The sequence below is a fragment of the Sturnira hondurensis genome, unplaced genomic scaffold (genome assembly GCF_014824575.4).
Source record: "Sturnira hondurensis isolate 20B ecotype Veracruz unplaced genomic scaffold, ASM1482457v3 Scaffold0016284, whole genome shotgun sequence".
Taxonomy (NCBI): domain Eukaryota; kingdom Metazoa; phylum Chordata; class Mammalia; order Chiroptera; family Phyllostomidae; genus Sturnira; species Sturnira hondurensis.
In genome coordinates, this window is record NW_028088915.1 from 853167 (window position 1) to 875105 (window position 21939).

At 45.8% G+C, this 21939-nt stretch overlaps 1 protein-coding gene across 2 annotated transcripts; it reads right to left on the reverse strand.

The window, feature by feature from the left end:
- Positions 1-1284: 1284 nt before the first annotated feature.
- On the reverse strand, positions 1285-11949 carry UCMA (upper zone of growth plate and cartilage matrix associated). Of its 2 annotated transcripts, XM_037065889.1 has the most exons (5): positions 11797-11949; positions 11418-11483; positions 11220-11315; positions 6916-7014; positions 1285-1760 (listed from the first exon to the last, which is right to left on the reverse strand). In XM_037065889.1, exons 1-5 carry the CDS (start codon positions 11855-11857, stop codon positions 1663-1665), a joined length of 420 nt encoding a protein of 139 aa, XP_036921784.1. In that variant the 5' UTR covers positions 11858-11949; the 3' UTR covers positions 1285-1662. The 2 variants fall into 2 exon arrangements, with proteins under 2 accessions (XP_036921784.1, XP_036921785.1); XM_037065890.1 differs by lacking the exon at positions 11220-11315.
- Positions 11950-21939: the final 9990 nt, after the last annotated feature.

Consider the following 21939-nt stretch of genomic DNA (forward strand, 5'->3'; position numbering starts at 1 on the left):
CACATGGGAAAACATATTTGCCAATGATACCTTGGACAAGGGTTTGATCTCCAAAATATATAAAGAACTCACATGACTCCACTCTAAGAAGACAAGCAACTCAATTAAAAATGGGCAAAGGACTTGAACAGATACTTTTCCAAGGAGGATATACACAGGGTCCAGAGACATATGAAAAGATGCTCAGTATTGCTAGCCATCAGAGAAATGCAAATTAAAACTACAATGAGATACCACTTTACACCAGTGAGAATGGCCACTGTAAACAAAGCAACAAACAAGAAGTGTTGGGGAGGTTGTGGAGAAAGGGAACCCTAGTGCACTGTTGGTGGGAATGCAGACTGCTACAACCACTATGGAAAGTAGTGTGGAATTTCCTCAGAAAACTAAAAATGGAACTGCCTTTTGACCCAGCAATTCCTCTGCTAGGATTATATCCTAAGAACCCTGAAACACCAACCCAAAAGAACCTATGCACCCCAATGTTCATAGCAGCACAATTTATAATAGCCAAGTGCTAGAAGCAACTTAAGTGCCCACCAGTGAATGAATGGATCAAAAAACTATGGTGCATTTACACAGTGGAATTCTATGCAGCATAAAGAAAGGATTCCTACCCTTTGCAATAGCATGGATGGAACTGGAGAGCATTATCTAAGTGAAATAAGCCAGGCAGTGAAAGACAAATACCATATGACCTCACCTTTAAGTGGAACCTAATGAATAAAACAAACAAGCAAGCAAAATATAACCAAAGATATTGAAATTGAGAACAGGCTGACAGTGACCAGAGGTGAGAGGGAGGGAGATAATGGGGGGAAAGGGTGAAGAGTTTGCAGGAATAATTATAAAGGATACATGGACAAAAGCAAGAGATGGAGGTGGAAACAGAGGAAGGAAGTTGGGATGGTGAGGAGGAGTGGGGGGAAAAGGCAGAAAACTGTACTTGAACAACAATAAAAACAATAAGAATCTTTAAAAAGAATAACATCTACAACAAATAAAAAAGTGACTTCACACACACACAAAGAAAACCCACAACACCACAGTTGAACCTTGACACTCCAGAGAAGCACCTGGGCTCTGTAACCACCTCAGAGAATGCTTTTGTCAAAACAATTGTTTTAGCATTGTTCTTTCTTGTGACCACTGAGACATACTGAGAAAATAGTGAACAGTACTTTTGAGCTCAAGCTTTCAAATGCCCAAGTCAGTATGAGAGACATTGTACCTCAGAGGAGGTAGGTTGGCACCCTTTAGTTTGAGATTGGAGAAGATAATGCATTGTTGACTCAGCATTTTTATTTGTAAGCTATAAGCAAATATGGAATCTTCACTCTTTACTGTGATTCTTTTCATTGTTCTATCAAATGGGACTCTTACTTTGGAAAAAATGGCTAAGCAAGGGGAAACCACTGTAGGTTTGGTGCTAAGGCGGCTCCACGGGCATTTGCTCACCTCAGAATTCATCTGTAAAGAAGCCACAGCCAGGGCATTTTAATCCATCAGAAAGGCCTTATGTGTTTACCACAGCACACCCCAAGTTGAGACTCTTTGAAGGGACTTGTTTGTGCGGGAGAGAGTTGCTCAAACACCTGGGATGGAACATCTGGGGTGAGTACATGCATTGCAAGCTCTGTCTTCTGGGTTTATGACATGAGGTCAGATGTGGTGGCGGTTATAAAGGTATGGCGGATATAGGCCATCATAATGCCACTGGCGCCATTGCTCAATAGCCTCCCGGCTTCTCTCTTCCTGTTCTGGGGAGGAGAGAGAAAATTGTGTTAGTATGGAAAGGACTCTGACCTGAAGAGAGTCACCAAGCTGCCTTGGCTGGTGTCAACCCAACTGCCCGTGCCATGGTGCCATGAATCAACTGCTCTTGTGTGTGTCAGTGAAACATCAAATGTTGGAACTGGCAGCACCTGAGAGAACCAAGAATCCAAAGGTTGTACTATAAGAATCAGGCCCAGGACAGTCACAGCGCAAGCTACCAAGGTTGCAGAGAGCAGGCTCTGGTATCCCAGGTCAGGGATCTTCCCTCACACAACCAGCAAAGGGGGAAGAGCCTTGTGCAGAAACCGGCCCGGAGTTGTAATACCTAAGACATAAAATACCAAGGTAACAAAATAGTAATAAAAATAGACTGTGAGCCATACCATTGAAAAAAATCACTGAAGGAAACAACTGTCAACTTCAAATGATGGGATTATGAGTAACTGTTTTCTCTACCTTGTTCTGTTTTCTAAGTTTTAAAAATGTTTTTAAAACTAATTAAATAAAGGGTAGGATGAAGCAAGTGTGGGGAAATCTTGACAACTGTTGATTCTGGGTGTTACTTGATGGAGGTTCATTATACTATTTATACTTTTACATATTTTTGACATTTTTCATAAGGAAGGATTAAAAAGATCAGAAAGGAGTTTTTAATGATTAGGAAAGTCCTGATTTTACTGTATTTAATAAGGCTTATTTCTGAAGAACACCTGTGTTGATGGTAGAAATAGGCTCCTCAAGCCAATTCAAGCCTGCCTGCTCTTGTTAGGTACCGATAGCACAAGGCCTTCTATGTTTAAAAATCATTCATGTAGCTCCTCAAAAAGTTAAACAATTGCTATCTGAACCAACAGTTCCACTCCTAAGAATATACCTAAAAGAACTAGGTATATACTTAGGAATATACCTAAAAGAAAGCAAGACCCAATGAGTGGGTAAATAAAATGTGAGATATGCCCTCGCTGGTGTAGCCCAGTGGATTGAGTGCCATCCTGAGAACCAAAGGGCCACTTATTTGATTCTAAGTCAGGGCACATGCCTTGGTTGTGGGCCAGGTCCCCAGTAGGGGGCACAGGAGAGGCAACCACACACTGATGTTTCTCTCCCTCTCTTTCTCCCTTCCTTCCCCTTCCTAAAAAATAAAGAAATAATTTTTAAAAAGTGAGATATATATATATATATGTATGCAAGTATTATTCAGCAATAAAAAGGGATTACCTTCTGATACACACTTTGGGTAGCTATTGCCAGAAATGAACCTTGAAACATGCTAAGTGAAATATGCCAGACACAAAAAGACATATTGTGTGAGTCCACTTGTATGAAATATCTAGATTAGGCAGATTCATAGAGATGAAAAATATATTAGAGGTTACTTGGGACTGTGTAGAACGGAGTGTTATTGCATAATGGGGTACAGGGTTTCTGTCTGAGGTGATGAAAGGATTTTGGAAACAGTGATAGTTGCACAGCATTGTGAATGTACTAAATGCCATTGAATTATACGTGTAAAATGAGTTAAGGTGGCAAATGTTATGTATTTTGTCACAATTTTTAAAAGTATTTTTGAAAAATGTTGTTGGGAAGATGGGAAGTCCTAACAAAAGTAGTTAAGATCAAGGTTCAAAAAGTCTGTGAAGCTGACTTTAGTGCCAGTGAAATGCACCCTCTGTGCATGGAGCTAACAGCATGGCCTGGTGGCTTCAGCACGCAGAGAAAATTCACCCTAGTGCCTGCGAGAACCAGAGGACCTCCACAGAAAGGGCCCCTCATTACCAGTGGGTGTTGAGGCCATGTGTCTGCTGGGAATGTTTCCTTCCTATGGGAACTTCGCATTGGTGCTACTCCTGGTGCTGAAAATCCCCTTTAGGTACTTAATACCCCAGAGATCAAGTTCACAGAGTTGGGCTCAGACTGGCACTTTGGGTTGCTATTGGCTGTGCCGACTTTCCTCAGGCTGGGTAGACCAGCTACTCTTTGCCAATCTAGAGAGCGTGATTCTACCCCCAGGCCATGCCAGACTCTTCTTAGGCCATTTTAACTTAGACAAAGGGAAGGCCCTCCTGGTAAAGACCAGAAGACCTTGACCGTGTGGCTTTCCTGTAGGGGACCACTTGTGGCCAGGCATGAATTGTTATGCAGCCAACCTCAGATGGCCTAGCTTAAGCTTTTGGCTTTGCAGGTGAAAGGAAGTGAAGTATGCTACCACTCAGGCCTTAGAAGTGGGAGCTTAGCACACTGTTTATCTCTGAGCTTTCAGAGGCAGAACTCAGTAATTTTTTCCCTGTGAAGCTGGTGGTTTTGAGCAGAGTTGCAATGAGCAGCCATGGCAGAGCTGAGCGAGGCTCTAACCTTTCCCATCTACCTTCCCCAAACCAGGACCATGTGCTAGGTAGGTTGATACAGAGGCCTTTGGGGAGATTTGCAGGTCCTCAGGAAGGCCAGTTTTGATCAGAAATCTCCCTCTAGACCACCTGCCTACGATTCCTCCCCTGGAAATCTAAGTCCTTCTGGTGACCCGTGCTAATAATCCCTCAGCATTTGCTTTTTTGAAGCAAGAATCTCGGGGAAAGGACGAATATCCAACTGCTCCCAATTCTGAGAATTGGTTACATTGTCAGATGAAGATAGCTAACTTAAACCCACGGCAGGTATGGGCAGCTGGGGAGTTGGGGCTTCGGGGAAGAGCTCAGAGCACTGCCCCCCCACCCCCGCCAGCTGGCGCAGGAGTCCGCCACCTGGTCACAGGGCTCCAGTCAATGTCCTCAGGCAGAGGCCGGGAAAGAGGAGAAAAATCAGATTGAGGTTCCCCTTTGCCAACACTTACCCTCAGGTTGCTGCCTGCTCCACCTCTCTGTCTCCTTCATGAAGCTGTGGGAAGACCCTCCTCTGGAGCCCTCAGCTTTACCCTTCTTACTTCATCCTCACGGGCCATTTTCTGCATCAAAGGTCTTCAGGACCTCTATGCATTTGATCATTCTTCATTTACAACAACATGAGCCTTGCTGGCTTCGTTCAGATCCCTTACTAGCCATGTCACCTTGGGGACTCACGTTCCCTGTCTAAGGATGGGTTTTGAAACTGTGAAGTGGAAATTGCAAGACCTCAGAGGCTGGTTGTAAGAATTGGGTGACTCATCCCACTGCCCGGTGAACAAGCACTCACCAATAACAACAGTTGCCATCACTACAGTCCCCGAAGACCTGTGCCCTGCCCTGCAGTGTCTTCATCTTTGTGGGCAAGGCCTGAGGTCCCTGATCTTNCGGGCCATTTTCTGCATCAAAGGTCTTCAGGACCTCTATGCATTTGATCATTCTTCATTTACAACAACATGAGCCTTGCTGGCTTCGTTCAGATCCCTTACTAGCCATGTCACCTTGGGGACTCACGTTCCCTGTCTAAGGATGGGTTTTGAAACTGTGAAGTGGAAATTGCAAGACTTCAGAGGCTGGTTGTAAGAATTGGGTGACTCATCCCACTGCCCGGTGAACAAGCACTCACCAATAACAACAGTTGCCATCACTACAGTCCCCAAAGACCTGTGCCCTGCCCTGCAGTGTCTTCATCTTTGTGGGCAAGGCCTGAGGTCCCTGATCTTAGCCTCCTCTGACTTTGTTGGAGAACCTGTCATCCCTGAGGTGCCTAACCTCTCATCCATCCTAATTTCATCATGAAGTGAAAAATGATGACTGTTTTCCACCCAGATGCTATGGACTTCAATTTGAAATACTTAAAAAGGCACAAAATAAAATGCTGTTATTAATACTGTGAGTTAAAAATAAGATACTGAAGGAATTTTGGAGGCTGCATTCTCATTTTAAAAATATCTCTCTCCAAGCTGTCCACCAAGGTAAGCAAATCTTCAACAGAAGGGTTTGCCTCTGAGCTACAACAGCCTGAGTTGTTCTCAGAAGAGTTGGCTTTGCCAGGATCCAAGCCGAACACCTGTTGCAGGGCTCAGCCAGGTGCCACTGTAGGACAATGGGCATGGCCCACAGTCCTCAGGTATCTGGTGATCATGTCCTTTCATTACAAGATGCCCTGAGAGGGTGTTACTTCCCAAATCCAGCACAGCAAACGAGCCAGGAAGTGACAACTTCAGAACTGAAATTGCTGACCTTCTCTAACAAAAGCTAGCTAAACCAGGGTTTATGTCTAAGCTCATATGCATCCAGGAGCTTACCAGGGAGCACTTTAGTCTTGAAAGACCAAGAAAAGGCTCTGGTTGGTGTAGCTCAGTGGACTGAGCACCAGCCTGTAAACCAAAAGGTTTCAGGTTTGATTCCCAGTCAGGGCACATGCCTGGGTTGTGAACCAGACTATGTGGTTCAAAGATGGAGCCTTCCTTTCCACCCACCCACGCCCACACCCCACTGCCTCCACTGAGGCCTTAATGAAACCAGTACTCCTGGGAGAGGCAAGAGTCCTGTCTGCTCTAGGGTTGAGGGCAGGAATGAGATGTGCCAATTGCCTGTTGAGACACACTGAGGCAAAGAAGACACCTAGCAGGGAAGACACTAACAGCAGGGAGTAAGGGCACAAGCAAGCCATGTAGAAACATGCAGATGCCCGATGTTCTGGGTGTGTTGGAGCCCTTGTATCACCTGTAGACATTGGTGTCGAAGGTGGGGAGGGGCTCAAGGCAGGGCACGTGACCAGTGCTCTCTGAGTTCTCCTGGTTTGCTTCTACCAGTCAGATAAATGCTGATTATAGTGACTAGGTAAATAAAGGCCTTGGTTCTCCAAGATGAGTAGTTCCTAGAGACATCACACTGATACGAATCCAAGACACTTGAAACTGAGTTTGAGATCCTCCCAACCCCACTCTACTAGTGCTGAGCCAGAGAACACCGGCCACCACAGTGATACCCAAGTGGAGGAAAATGCAGTCAGCACCCAATTCCCCCAACCCAACAGTCCCTAAGCTCATGGTAACCAAGGGGTTACCATTCTTTTTCATCCCTTCTCCAGTTTTATGGTCATTTTATGACTTTCTCCCTTATTTTCAAGATTCCTATAGACATAAGAGTAGAGATTCTCTTTCTACTCTAATTAAAATTTTGGCAGAAGAAGTAGAGGCACCTCATGATTTTCCCACAAAGCTCCTCTCCCCAGAGATGCTGGCTGAAGAGCGCTTACCATCATTTTGCTCCTCCACGAAGTTTTCAAACTCATTTCGTTGTTCCTCATGATATTCTTTGCGTAGCTCATCAGCTCGCAGCTTCTGTCTGTCCTCCGCTGTGAAAGGGCAAGAAGAGTGAGAGTTGCCCCCAAGAATAGTGGCATCTGCAGATATTTAGGGGAACACCAGTCATTTTGCCTAAGAAATTTAGTCTGGTTGGGAAGGGGTTGTTTGAGAGGGCTAAAGAAGGGGCTTCACCCAAATGGTTTATTCCTTACATAGACTTTCAAACTTGAAGGACCTAGGAGGTCTTCTCAGCCAACATTGCTTTGTGAAAATGAAGGGACTGAGACCCCACAAGGTGAAGCAATTTAGCTTCACTCATAAGATTAGTGGTGTGTCCAGGTACACTAGGCCACTTAGAAACTAGTAGTCCAGTGATCAGAAATGACTTATAAGAGGGAGTCATCCAACTTAGAGTTCATTTTACATTAATGAATGCCTTCAAGTCCATTCAATGTCCTTGAGCACCTATCATGGCCAGAATGTATGGTATGCATTAGGATAAAAGAAGCAAGGAAGAGAGATTCTGTCTCACTACTAAGAGGCACTGTGGCTGCTGTGATAGAAATCTATATAGCAGTGGCCTTTAGCAGGAGATCTTAGATGACCCCTGATACTCATACCCCTAGGTATGGTAATTCCCTCCCCTCGTGTGGCACCGGCCTAGTGACTTGCTGCTAATAAACAGAATATGGCAAAAGTGATGGAATGTGGCTTCCCAGGTAGGTTACAAACAAGACTGGCTTCTGTCTTGGGTTGGTCAGCCTCTCTCTCAGTTTTGCCCTCACTCGGAGATGCCAGCTGCCATGTTGTACACTGTCTTATGAAGAGGTCCACTAATGGCAAGGGACTGGTTTCCTTAATCAACAGCAAGGACCCAAGGTTTGCCGACAGCCAACGTGAATGAGCTTGAAAACCAACCTTCTCGCCATCAGGCTTTGAGATGACTGCAGCCTGTTGAGAAACCCTGAGCCAGAGGCTACCAGTTAATTAGACCTAAATTTCTGACTCTAGCAATGGGAAAAAATAAATCTTTGTTGTTTTAAGCTGCTAAATTTGGAGGGTAATTTGTTTAAGCTGGTAGATCGGGGGTCAGGTGTTATACAACAACAGATAACTAGTGCAGGATATGGGGTGGTCAGGCAAACTTCCTGATGAAAATACTACCCACAGACATGCCATATTCTGTAAGGCAATTATTCCTGTGAAGTTGGCTGTCAAACTTTTTATGAGGAATCTGAGTTCCATGTTATAAAATTGGAGATACACCTCTACGGTTGGAAGAAATGCTCCCAGTGAAAACTGAAACTGCCCCTGAGTATGGTGGCTGTTCCTTGGTGATTGAGCAGTGAAGCTCACCAACAATACCTTGAACCCCAAAGGGAATCTCACCTGAACAACCACATCCCACCTCATCACAGGTACAACTATTTCTCCCCTGTTCTAATTTAGCCTGGGGGAAAGATCCCTCCCATATTTTAGATTTTTAGATGTAAAAATAAATTAGTTTCCAAGTTCATCCATTTCTGCCCTCAAATCTTCACCTTGACCTCTTTGGTGTGAGAGCTATAGTTGTCTGGTGGAAATCATTTAAAGCACACTCAGCTATTTCAAAGTATTTCTTTTGTCTGAGCTTCAGCTGGAAAAATCCATGTCAGCAAGAAGGTCATGTCTGGTGCAGTGGGAACCAGTTCCTCAGTACGCCTCAACCCCTCCCACAATGTGAGGCCTGATTCCTGACACCTGAACGTAGGGACACTGAGGTTCTATTCCCCCACCAGCTTGGAAGTGCAAGAGGAAGTGGGGGTTTATGATGGAAGCAGAAAACTGAGGAAAGTCGTTGGTTTTTCTGCCCCACCCCACAGTATAAGTGTGCTGGGAGAATCAAGTGGTATTTCTTTGTGAAACGATAATACTGTGAACTGTCTCAAATCCTTCTGGCCCTGGCCGGTGTAGCTCAGAGGATTGAGCGCGGGCCTGCGACTCAGACGATCACGGTTCGATTCTCAGTCAGGGCACATGCCTGGGTTGCAGGCCAGTTCCCTGCAGGCCAACTCCCAGCAGGGGACGCCCGAAAGGCAACCATACATTGATGTTTCTCTCCCTCTCTCCTTCCCTTCCCCTCTAAAGATAAATAAATAAAATCTTTAAAAAAAAATCCTTCTGGAAATGAGTAAATTGATTAAATACGTAAAGAGTAAGTAAACCGACTTAATATTAGTTGTTTATATTAGGTTTATATTGTTTAACTTAACTCAAATAAAAATCAAGTTATTTGAATCGGTCTCAGTGCCGGTTTCTTAGGTAAATACCATGCTTTTCCCACACTTGTCCCTTCACCTGCATCGTTGTAGTGATCCTCAGTCCGGCAGAAGGGACTGGTACACCTGCCGTTCCCCATGTCCCGCCTCTTGCTCCACAACTGTACACTTCTTAAGAGGGGATTCAGATGCAGAGAAGGGCAGTGATCTGATCAAGGTCACGCAGCTGGTCCAGACAGAGCTGGGACTGGGGCCAGAACTCCAGGCACCCACACTTCGATGCTGGATAGACCACACTGTGCACAGCAGAGCGCCCTCACAACCCACCACAAGCCCCAGTGATGCACCAGGTACCAGTAAGCTGCCCTGGCGGTGGGGGTAGGGTAAGGGGGGAGGGGAGGTTAGACTTTAAGCAGCTGCTTCACGAGCCACCGCCAATTCCTAAAGAAGCATTACTCCAGAAAAGCAACTATCTTCCCTAAATGCCCTTTGGGAGCTGCCACAAATTGAACCTTTGACTTAGCCATGAATAAAAACAATTTAAATTCTTGGGACCAGATGCTATTCTTCCTGCATGCATTGTGCACACCTTCTCAGAAACATGCGTTTCATTGGATTTGGCTCCTCCTTTCACCCTAAAGTGACCTGCATCTTCACTCAGAAGCTTAGAGAGGTCAGATGCTGTTTTTCTGGTTTCGAATTCAAGTTTAGCACTTGCCTTTTACTCAACCTGAGACATAAGTGGGCATTGATTTCCTGCTCATCCACAGAAATTGACCAGGTGACAGGAGATGCACTGAGGTGCACCCTAGGTATTCTCCAGGCTTGTCCTGGCCGCCCCCCAACTGACTCACTGAGGTTCTATTTAAGGTGAGGAACCTCTGGTTTAGTCACCCACCTCTTTGTGCGGCTCAGATTCCGAGGATGGAAACTAATTGCCTCTAAAATTCATGCCTGTTCTCCACTGAAAGTCTGCCAAAAAGTTGCTTCTCAGATTTCTATCAAAAACTGCCTAACCTCCATCAGTCTTTTTGCTGTTTCTTGACATTTGCTAACTTTTAAATCCGAAATTGTGTGAGGCCTGGAAATTTTCCCAGTGTGGTTAATATTTATCCATTTTAAAAGGAATTTTATCTTGATATTTCCACTCTTTTCTTCCCCATTATTTGAAAATAGTCCTGTTATTTTTATGGAACAAGTTACCTTACTGAGTGTACTGAGTGATACAAAGGGTTTATTCAGACACACACACAAGTAATGAATCAAGCCATAGACTCAGAGACAGTCAGTGCTCAGAGTCCTTGGAAGAATCTAGTTCAAGGGCGGAAAACTCAAAAGCCTTTGAAAATTGTCAGGTCATGGAAATGAGGGCCCCTGCTAGGCAGGTGACACTAGGAATTCTTCAGGCAGAGAAGTAGACAGGCCTCTGTGTTCAAAGGCCTGCCAAATGCATCAAAAATAAAAACTTTAAAAAACACTGCTGACTGAACATCACACTTTCAGGTGCTTGTAAATAAGGAAACTTGGGCCCCAGGAGAGGAAGTGGCCAAGGCCACTTAGCAGTAAAGCTGTCACCAAACTCACAATCCCAGCTCCGAGTCCCATTGTGCCCCCTCCCTGCTCACAATACTCTTGCTCTCGCATATACGGGCTCACTTTGTAATACTCCAAAAAGCACACACTGACATATATGCTCCTAGAACATAGGTTCTCCCTTTCATGTTTTTAGCATTCTGAAGCCTGGATGCATCTTGTCACTGTGAAGTGCCTGTGGCACTGTCCCTTTTTGTTCCTTACCCTGACAGCGTAGTCAGTCAGAAAGGTCGTGACCTGCCATCAAGGAAATGTGGAATTTCTAATTAAGAGCTGCAGCCGCTTTGATGCCCAAGGACCTAGGTTGAGCCCTCAGTCCCTTGCAGTGGTCCCCACAGTCCAGTTGACTGGGAGACAGAAGGAACCAGAGGGACCAGCAGAAGGCGGGCTACCTGTGACCTTACCATTGACCTCATCTCGGGATTTGGAGGACCGCTTGCCACGCTTCTTGAGGAAATTCGAGGCATCTGATTCCTGCATGAATATCTTCTGTTCCACACCTGAAACCCGAAAGAGGCCAGTCATAACCAGCACGGGCCCACCAGGGCCACCGCAGGGGCTGGCCCATCCACCCTGCACCATGGGGTGGCCCCTGCACTGACCTTCCTGGGCCTCTTGTCCAGCCACCTGCCTGGTGCCCACGGATGCACCTGTCCCCTCTTGCAGCACTGTGGACAAGAGCACAGAGTGAGGGCTGCAGCACACCCAGGGGACCCTCATCCCAGCTAGGCCAGGACAGTCCTTCCCAGGCTCTGTGACTTGCCAGGCCCCAGTGTGGCATCATGGGTCCCACACACACCAGCCCAGAGCTGAACTCCCCAGGAAACCACCAGGCAAGAGGGCTTCTCTGCATTGTATTATGCTATACACACCCCCCCAAGCACAGCCATCTTATAGATAAACACCCCCCTTTGTCTCTAGGCCAGCCACTTGACCAGCCTCACTTAACACCTGTCCCTCCTGGAGCCTCCCTGTACTCACTGGACAGGAGGAGCACAGCAGCTGAGAAACAGGAGACAAGCAGCAGCTGTTTCCAGGCCATCCTTAGAGAGGATGAGGCTCTGTCTGGGAACCACAGGGCAGGCAGAGAGGGTTCTGCAGACCCAAGGCCTCTGGGTCCTCACTTCAGTGTCAGCCCAGGAGAGAGGGAGGAGAGATTCAGGAAGCTGGGATGCTATTGAGGGGTGGAGTGGGAGGGGTCCCAGTCGTGGCTTCCATTGGCTGCTCCTGCCGAAGCACCAGAGATGTTTTTGGCACCTTGCAAACCTCACAGAAGCAGAGCCTGTCCTTGGAGCCTGAGCCGAGACAGTTCCGAAGTGACCTTTCCAAGATCCGCACCCAAGGAGTTGCTGTCGGAATGCCTGGCCTCAGAGTCAGGATTCCAGAGACCAAGGGCAAGTTTCAAAGGGCTTCTGGCATCTGCTGCAGAGGAGGTGGGGACTCTCTTTCTAGAGGCTGCAGCCCGAAGGAGGGAGGGAGAGGGGCTCAAGGGGGACTTTGACTCAGAAGTGTAGCAAGGAGGGACCGGAAAGGCGGGAAGACCCCCATCGGGGTGATGCTTGCACAGACAGGTGGGACATTCTGAAGGTAACCAAAGTACCCCTTGCCATGACACTTTGTCCCCAGCCAACACCCACTGTCAGGCAAAGCATAGATCTGTCGGCCTGTGGCCCCAGAGCCCCTTCAAGGTGTTGAGGAAGAGAGCAGAGTCAGCCTTCCTCTGCAGGGGCAGAGTGTGCACAGAGGGCAGAGTGCCCAGCTAGGCTTACTCCTCTAGACAGAGACAAAGGCACACCCCACATAGAGGAGAAAATAGGTTCCAGAAATGGGGGCACCAACAGCATCAGAGCTCCCCGGGGTCATCGGAGGGCAGTATCTTTGGAGATGCCTTGGTACCATCATGTACTACGAACCATCTTCAATGCTTTGCTACTGGCTGCAGAGTTGACTTTGGACATTACTCAGAATCTCCCTAAGGGCGATCATGCCCAGACCTGGGGCACAGCTCGTGCACCCTCCCTCCCCCTTTTTGAGGCTTACACAGTATCATCCTCGTGTACTTAGACCACCGGCCAGAAAAGGAATGTTAATGGCAGGAACACAACTGAGGCCGAGTAGACCAAATAAATGAGTTGGTTTCCAGTGGAGGAAAGTGCCACCGACACCTGTCCAGGCTCCTGGTGGCTGGGTGCACACACAGGGCTCCCCTTCCACACTGGCTGACCCCAGTTCACAGGGGAGGGCTCTGCATAATCAACCCAGGAGGAGCAACATGCAAGAGGACACAACAAGCATGTATCTGTCAGATCAACTAGCTGTCACGCTAGTTGGAGAGGGAAGGGCCAAAGGACAGGGTGGTTTAGATGGGTATCTTCAGTGAGAAAGTGGGTATGTGAAACACCTGTGACATCCTTGATGCACTAATTCATTCCTCTTGCTGCCGTTTTCAGTTCCATTTATTTCTATCACATGTATTTACTGAACACCTATTTTAAGGCAGGCACCTGTGCTCATCACTGGCCAGCCAGCTTTGGGTAAACCTATCCAATACCTCCAAATACAAGTCTTGAAGGACAAGGGTTTCCAGAGCCCAGTTAGAAGGAAGGCACTATCCAAAGGCCAAGAGGAGTGAGGCCCAGTTGAGGAACTGCAGGCAGTTTTGTAATACCAGCGCATAAGAGACGTGGAGAAGCTGAGGCAGGCAGGGCCTTGGTCACAGAAAAGAGTTCGGCCTCCATCTTCGTGGTGACTGTGAGCACAGCCCTCAGGCCAGGCTCCCCGGTCCAATCCCAGCTCTAGACTTAAGCAGCTGCACAGCCTTGGGTGAGTCATTTTACCTCTGTGCCCAATTCCTTCCTCTGTCACTTGGATTGATGTGAAGGTCAGAGTTAATGCATCCAAACTCCACGAAATGGTGTCTGTCGGGCACAGAGCATTGTGTGTGTGTTTGCTATCACGACACAGTAATGAACCATTGAATGCTTTTGAGGAAGGAAGTGATATGAGGTTTCTGTTACAAACACCACCTTCCCAGTGATACAGACGGTGAGAGGGGTTAGACTCAGATGGGGAGACTGAGAGAAGGCTTTTGCGATAGTTCAGACGAAAGAGGATGGCAGTGAAAGGCAGGAAGAGCAGGAATAGAGAGGACAGAGCATTTAACAAGATTGCAGAAATAGAATAAATGGGACTTGATGACTGATTAGCTAGGGTCAGTGAGAGGGCGGGAGGTGTGAATTTCAGATGGCCCCTGAGTTTCTAGTTTGGTGAGTGGATGAGATCTTTTGGTGAGGCGGAGAAAACAGGGAAGAGAAAGCTCAAAGGGCATGTCCCTGGAAAAATCAAGCACACAACACCTGTAGGATTCAAACCAGGCCTTCCGAGGTCAAATCCAGTTCTCTTTCCCTTTCCTCATAACCATCATTTTGTAAATGTATCCAGGGGTGTCCAACCTTTTGGCGCCTCTGGTCCACACTGGAAGAAGGGTTGTCTTGGGCCACACATTAAATACACAAACACTAACAAAAACTGATGAATAAAAGTAAAGGTTTTGGGTAAATTTACGATTTTGTGTGGGATTGCATTCATAGCCATTCTGGGTCTCATGCAGGCCACAGGCCACTGGTTGGACACTAAACCATCACAAGTCAATTTTACAGCACTTTCATCGCCACCCGAAGAGATTCATAACCATTGGCAGTCCCTCCCCATGATCCCCCAACCCCAAAGCCCCAGACAACCACCGGTCCACTTTCCGTCTCTGTGGATCTGTCTCTTCTAGACACTCCATCTAAATGGGATCATACAACACGTGACCTGCTGAGGCTGGCTTTCACTTCAGGGTTCCTCCAGGTGGCTATATGTATCAGTACTTCGTGTCTTCCTGTTGCTGGATAGTATTTCATTGTAGAAATAGACCATGTTTATCCATTCACCAGTTCATGAACACTTGGGTTGTTTTTTCCTTTGGTTATTACAAATAATGCTGTTAGGAACATTCTTGTGTAAGTTTTTGTTCTCATTTTTGTTGGGTAGATATCTAAGAGTGGAATTGTTGGGTCTGTGGTTTAACTTTTCTGAGGATCTTTCACATCACATTTTCAATGTTCATTTGCTCATTTATCTCCTTCAGTGCACTGAGGTCTCTTTTAGGAAAAGTTTCCACCTTGTTCACACCTAAAATTTTATGTGGCACAGAACAGATGCTTTATAAATGTTTGTTGACTTAATCAATGAAAATGCTCTCAGTTGAGTGAATTAAAAGGAAGCATTTATGAGTTCATTTCGAGAGACTATTCATAAGAAGGTACCTGTACAGGGAGCTGAGATGTCCAAGTTTATGTATCACTGGGGTGAGGGTTCTTCTCAAGCAGCAGGAGTGAATTTTGTAGTTCATTTGTGAATTTCCTTAGAGGGCAAGCAAGACAGCCTTCACATTCCCTTCACCTCGACTATACCTTAGACAGGTTTCTTCCCTGACCCTTCTTTTCTTAGAACATTTGCTTCAAAAAACTTGCTATTAGACCTGGCTGGTGTAGCTCAGTGGACTGAGCATGGGCTTTGAACCAAAGGGTCGCCAGTTCGATTCCCAGTCAGGGCACATGCCTGGGTTGTGGGCCAGGTCCCCAGTGGGGGCCATGTGAGAGGCAACCACACAAGGATGTTTCTCTCTCTCTTTCTCCCTCCCTTCCCTTCTCTCTAAACATAAATAAATAAAATCTTTTAAAAATTTGCTGTTATGAATTCTTACTCTGCCCTTTTGCAATATATACAAAGTTTCTCCCAGCCTCTTTCTAGTTTTACAACCCAGAACATTTCTTTCTCAAGGACTGGGAACCATATTTTTGAAATGGAAACATTGAAGGAGATAACACCACCACCTCCCAGCCTCTGTAGGAGAGAACATGCCTGACTTCGGCGTTTCTTACTGCAACTGTGAAGGCCAAGTAGCAAACGCAGGTGGCCTACTCCCCACACCCCAGTTCTTGAAACCTCTCCAGCCCTTTGTAGAGTCCAGTTTAGTCTCTCTACTCTATTGAAAGAGTCTAGAATAAAGTCCTCCTTGCCTGCTTAACTTGGTCAGTGCAATTAATGGTGCAGTTATAACCATTCCAAGGACATTGACTCAACACAGCACCTGGTCCATCAGGGACTGTGGGTGCAGCTCAGGGGAGTGGAAGTGCAGATAAAGGGTGAGAGGGCCTCAGTGCAAACGAGATCACTAGGTGTTGTAGCCCAACAATAAGCATTATCTCAAAAATAGATATATAAAAGCCCATTGTCCATACTTAATGTTAAGAATATGTCATGTTCTTTTATTTCACTTCATTTTCAATGTACTAATTATGTTCCTGAGCCTCTCCTCACACCCCCACCCAATTGATAGAGTGAGTTAAGGATTGTACCAAAAACGAGACTCATGATCCTTGAAACCAGGGGGTCCCCAGAACTCAGCTTCCTCAGGAGCCCCATGAAGGATCTAGATGAACACATTCCTTGCCACTTCCCCAAGCCTCGGCATCAATGCAAAGGAAACACCTTAGGTGTGAATATGAAGGCTTATTTGTTGAATAAGAGAGTGACAGTTTGCAAAAAAAGTTTTAATTTATTTGAAATCTCTGTAGAGCTGACTATGTTGACACAGATGGGTGTGGAAAATGAGGGCTTCATGAGTTATGACATTTGTAAAACCTTTCTGGTTCCTTATTTTCCTATGAAAAACATTCATTTCTCTAAGACCTAGCCAGCGTCATGGAGCTTCTTTATAGCTTTTCCCTTGTGTGCCATGAAAATATTATCAGTCCCTATGAAGCCTCCTGGTGAAATTAAGTCTGACAGGAGATGTCTTCATTCAGAGAGAATCAGCACTGTTAGCCTCATATTCTATTGCCGGCATGACCAAAAACTTCCTTGAGTTTCTTGAGAACATTATAGACCCTTCGCTGTGTCTTGCTTTTCCCATATCTCATCCAAGGAAATCAAGAAACATTTGTCCTCCACCATCACTGCTAGAATGTAGGACATGTTAGCTGAAAAGCTTTGGAAAAGGCACGGGACATTCTATATAGCTACATGGAGTGCCTCGGTGAGACCACCGCTCTCTGGGCTGATACGCAGCATGCAAGCACTCTTATAGCTCTGCAAGTTACTAAAATATCAAAACACATCCCCACTGGTTGGTCAATTGCTGCTTTCCAGAGCCATCTCCTTAAAGCCTTCTGTTGCCCCAGATGCCCAACACTTTCCCCTAGAATGCCCACTTCCCATAATCTATTACCTAAAGGGGTGATTCTTGGCCCAGCAGGGAATGTCCAGAACCCTGCTCTGCTCCAACAACTAGTCTTTACTCCGATTGCTCAGTGTTTGTCCTGTGCCAATGAAACATTTTTAATATTACTCTGAACTCAAGAGTAATATTGAATCACTCTTATTACTCACTGGAACTGCGAATTTGCCTTCTATTTTCTCACCTCTTTTTGCCACCTCTGTTCTGTTTCCCATACTGAAGTACTGTCCCCAACCTCCATCAAAAATTTTGTACTTATTAGCTTCATGTACAATGATTCATGTACAGGAGGTTTAAAGTAGATTTACTACACAAGTGAAAAATTGGAAACAATTTAAATTAAACAGCATGGCACACATTGGTGTATGTGTGAGAAGAGTTTGTGCCTATTGGAAATATTTCGAAAGACCTGGGAACGTGATGGTATCCTAATAGCTGTGGACAAGAAGCTATAAGAGTGTATAGGTAGCTGAATGCTCCACCAGGAAGATGTCTCTCTGGAACAAGTTCTGCTTTGCTGAAGAATCATTGTAGAGGAGGGTAGAGTACAGTAAGTGATCCAAGGGAAGGGTAAGTTGGCCCTGTTTTTAAGGGAACAAGACCACCTTGAATGGCTAGATCTTCTAGCCATTGTCCTGAAAACAAATCAATTTGGCAGGTTTAATGGGAGGGGAAGGACAGGTAGAGAAGAAAGTGGAAAGGTGGCAAGTGGTTCAGGTCAGTGAGGGGGGCCCTGGGCAGGTCCTGACCCAGCATTCCTTGGGCTTCTTGTCTATGGAACCAGAAAGAGCTAATCTTTAAGAATGATATGACTCATCAGAACTTGGCCACGAGACCCTATCAGAAATGTCCAACCTTTTGGCATATCTGAGCCACACTAGAAGAAGAGTTGTCCTGAGCCACACACTAAATACACTGCAACATGTAATCCAAAAAAATGTCTCATAATGTTTGAAGTAGATTTACAATTTTGTGTTGGGCCACATTCGTAGCCATTTTGGGTAGCATACAGCCCACAGGCTACAGGTTGGAAACTCCCACAATACTGACAGTCTATGGGGCTCATCTGTCCCAAGAGAAATGAAATGAAGGGAGGGATGTTTACTTTACTACTTGAGACAGCAACTGGAACAGAAGACTCACTCCCCACCATCTGACCTCCACCTCCAGGATGCACTGTGCCAGCATGGCAGCCTGGGCCCCCTCCACAGGAGACTGAGCTTCTGACTAAGACCCACTTCCTCTGCAGCCTCCTGCCTTTTGACCCAAGAGATACAACCACTGCCCATGTTCTAAGCTGCCTCAGGCTTCGGGAGCAGCAGCTTGGTGCCTGGGATTGTTGGTGCACTGTAGCCTTTACCTCCCCATCAGGGATCTGAAGAGCAAGCATCCCAGTCAGGGTGGCTCAGAACCCCTCTCCTGAGGGTGATGACACTTTGCAGGTGAGAGGCCCACACCCATGGGATCACTGCTCTAGGAATGATGACAGCTTAGCAATGGCAGCCGCTTTAGGGACTAAAGACTTGACCCAGGCACCGACTTGGACACGTCATAGAAGCCAGGTTCCAGTGCAAAGCCCTATCTCACCTGGCCCTGGTCCCAAGAACAGCCTCCCAAGATGCAGGTTGTACTGCTCTCCCTGGAATACAGCCAGGGAGAGACTGAACTTCTGGACTCTGCTATGGCCATCAGATGGGGGGACTTGAATGTTCTCCCTCTGGGGTTGGGTGGAGGTTCATTAGCTTTGCCCTAGAGGGTCTAGAGATGTGGTTCTCAGACCCGACTACACATTCCAATCTCCCTGGTGCTTTAAAAACACCAAGGTTTGGGTCTCGACCCTTAAATTTTTGTTTATATAACTTGAAAAATTCATGTCTTTTTATTAGTAAATGCTGATTAAAAATTCCCTGAGTCAATTTTTCAGCTTTATTAAGGAATATTGAACAAATAGAAATCTGTCTACTTGATAATAGCATCTGATAACAATCTGTACCGAGTCCCTCCCAAGAGGCCCCAGAACCAAGACACCAGTTACCAGCATCAGACAATATCAGTGCAAGATTAGCTTCATAAGCAGCATATCCAGGAAAAGATCTTGGCAAGTGTCAGACACTGCTGAGACAAATTCTGTTTCATGCGGCAAACTGCATAGCAGCTTGTATACTGTCAATCCTCAAACCCAGCTTCAGGGTAGCCCCCATGCACAAACAGGCCAATAACAATCAAGATTCAATCACAGCAAAAGGGCTCACATAACCCACACAAGAGACATTCCTGGAGCACCTACTTCAGATGATCGAGGAGACTATGCCATGGGGTCCCATAGGAAACCAACCAAGACTGGAAGACATAGCAGATCTACAAAATACATGGAAACAAGCAGAAAGAGGCAGACAAAACAGGGTGATAAAGAAACACTCCCCAAGTGAAAGAACAGGAGAAATATCCAGAAAAAAATTGCTAAATGAAATAAAGTTAAGCAATTTAACAGATATAAAGTTCAAAAAGTGGTTATAAGTATGCATCAGGAACTTAGTGAGAACTTCAATGGCATGAAAAAAGATATAGAAACCATAAAAAAGAATAAGTCAAAAGTAAGGAATACACTAGAAGGAATAAAAGTAGGTTAAAGGAAGCAGAGGATCTCAACCGTGATTTGGAAGACAAGGTAGTACCCAATCAGAGAAGCAAAAAGAAAAAAGAACTTTAAAAAATAATGATAATTTAAGGAAACTTTGGGAAAACATGAAGCATAACACCTGTATCATTGGGTTTTAGGAACTATCACACCTGGTTTCAGAATCTATAACCCTGCCAACAGATGAAAAGGCTCCAGGGGTAGGAGACCTTGGGACCATAAGCCACTATGGAGACAAAACTTATCTTCCTGGCAGAGGAGCAGCCTTTGCCCTCCTTACTTCACCCTGCTTGGCCCCTGGAGGATGAATAGAGAGTTGATGATGGGTAAGATTCTACAAGGAAGTAACAACCTAAGACAGGCACAGTCTCGAAGGGGCCATCAGGGAAGATCTTAGGGGATTTTGGAGGAGGGACAAAAGACCCTCACCCCTTAGCTTTATCATAGCCTGAATACTTATTCTATCTGTAAAAAGTCTCCTAGTCTCTTAGCTGCCCAAGTGTTTCCCCTGCCAGATTCAGGCCTGAAACAGTGCCAAAGGGGGATGCAGCCCTGTGCCAGAATCAGCAGTTCCCAGATGTGGGGGCAACTCTGCCGACAAGTCTTCCTGTATGCCACAGATGAAAATGAAACTACCAAGACATGATCTGCTTGGGGAGGAAAGGTGGTCACTCTCTAAGAGGAGAAGGACCAAGAACCCCTTTCTCAATGGCTTTTATTAGGTTAGGTTCATGATACACAGGAATACAGGTAAAGCTCATCAATCAATGTCAGGCAGCAAGGATCAAACAATAGACAGCATTTCAAATAAGTCTGAGGGATTAATCTTGGTCACCGTATGTCAGGTAAGGGCTTGCAAAAACTTTGGGAGACATACTCATTTCCTGCTTGGACCTTTATCACATGAATGAAAGCACTCTTAGCAAAGCAGGCTTCACAGGACTTTAGGAACTCTTCCTTACGCTCGATAACCCCAGAACCTGCTCTAGCTGGCAAAGGAATGCACTGCCTTCCCCATCATAGGTTTTTAGGCTTAAGTGGATTAGAGCCAGGAAGCGCTTCTCCCAGATGAAAATGGGGACTCAGGTTTTGTCAGAGTAGCCAGGGGGCGAGGGTCCATTACTCCTTCTTTGCTGCAGCCCCCCAAGTCCTTTCTGAAGGGCCTCCCAAGTGATCATGTCTGGCTTAGGTTGCCTCCCCTCTGAGGGATCTTACCTGTCACTGACTAACCGACCAAGCATTGGGGGCTAGAGATGGGTGAAAAAGAAGCAGCGCTGCTGCCAGAGACAAGCTTTGTTTCCTTAGAGACTCACAGTCCAAAGGTGACTCACTCAGTCTTATCCATGGGGGGCAGTTACAACTCCTGAAACCAGGCAGAGCAGTTCCCAACACCCAGTGGTGGGGGGAGGTGATCAGGCCTGAAAAAGAAAGCATTAAATCCTGTGAAACCTGGTGTGCTAAGAATGTCCTCAATTTAAAGGTTAAGTGTCCAAGCACAAAATAAGTTCATTTCCCCAGGTTTTATGGCCAACTGGTGTCACCCTGTCTACCAGACCCTGATTCAAAAGGATCCCCATGATCCAAGATATGTTATCTGTAAACCATATCTTCTTTCTTTGATATGCATCACTATGCAAGTTAAACACAATAAAAGCCCTTTGAGAGAGAGGTGTGAGACCTTCCTCCTTTGAGAGATTGGTCAGCTTTTTCCCCCCAAGCAGATCATGTCTTGACAGACTTATTCTCATCCACAGCAGCCAGGAGAGCTCTACTGGATGAAGCTCCCCTACAATAGGGGTACCAGAAATAGAAGAAAGAAAGCAAGGGCTTGAAAACCTATTTGAAGAAATAATGACTGAAAACTTCCCCAACCTGATGAAGAAAAAAGACACACAAGTCCAGGAAGCACAGAGAGTCCCAAACATAATGGATGCAAAGAGGCTCACTCCAAGATACATCATAATTAAAATGGCAAAGATTAAAGATAAAGAATCTTAAAAACAGCAAGTGGAAAAAGTAGTTACCTACAGGGGAGTTCGCATAAGACTGTCAGCTAATTTCTCAAAAGAAACATTTCAGGCTAGAAGGGATTGGCAAAAAATATTGAAAGTCATGAAAAGCAGGGACCTACAGCCAAGATTGCTCTACCCAGCAAAGCTATCATTTAGAATTTAAGGGAAGATAAAGAGCTTCCCAGAAA

Excerpts from the sequence above, each read along its gene's own strand:
- UCMA (XM_037065889.1), bottom strand. The coding sequence starts at position 11,857 with ATGGCCTGGAAACAGCTGCTGCTTGTCTCCTGTTTCTCAGCTGCTGTG. Across the intron at positions 11,484-11,796 it reads TGCTGTGCTCCTCCTGTCCA|TGCTGCAAGAGGGGACAGGT; the intron begins GTGAGTACAGGG and ends TCTTGTCCACAG. Across the intron at positions 1,761-6,915 it reads CGTGGAGGAGCAAAATGATG|AACAGGAAGAGAGAAGCCGG; the intron begins GTAAGCGCTCTT and ends TCTCCTCCCCAG.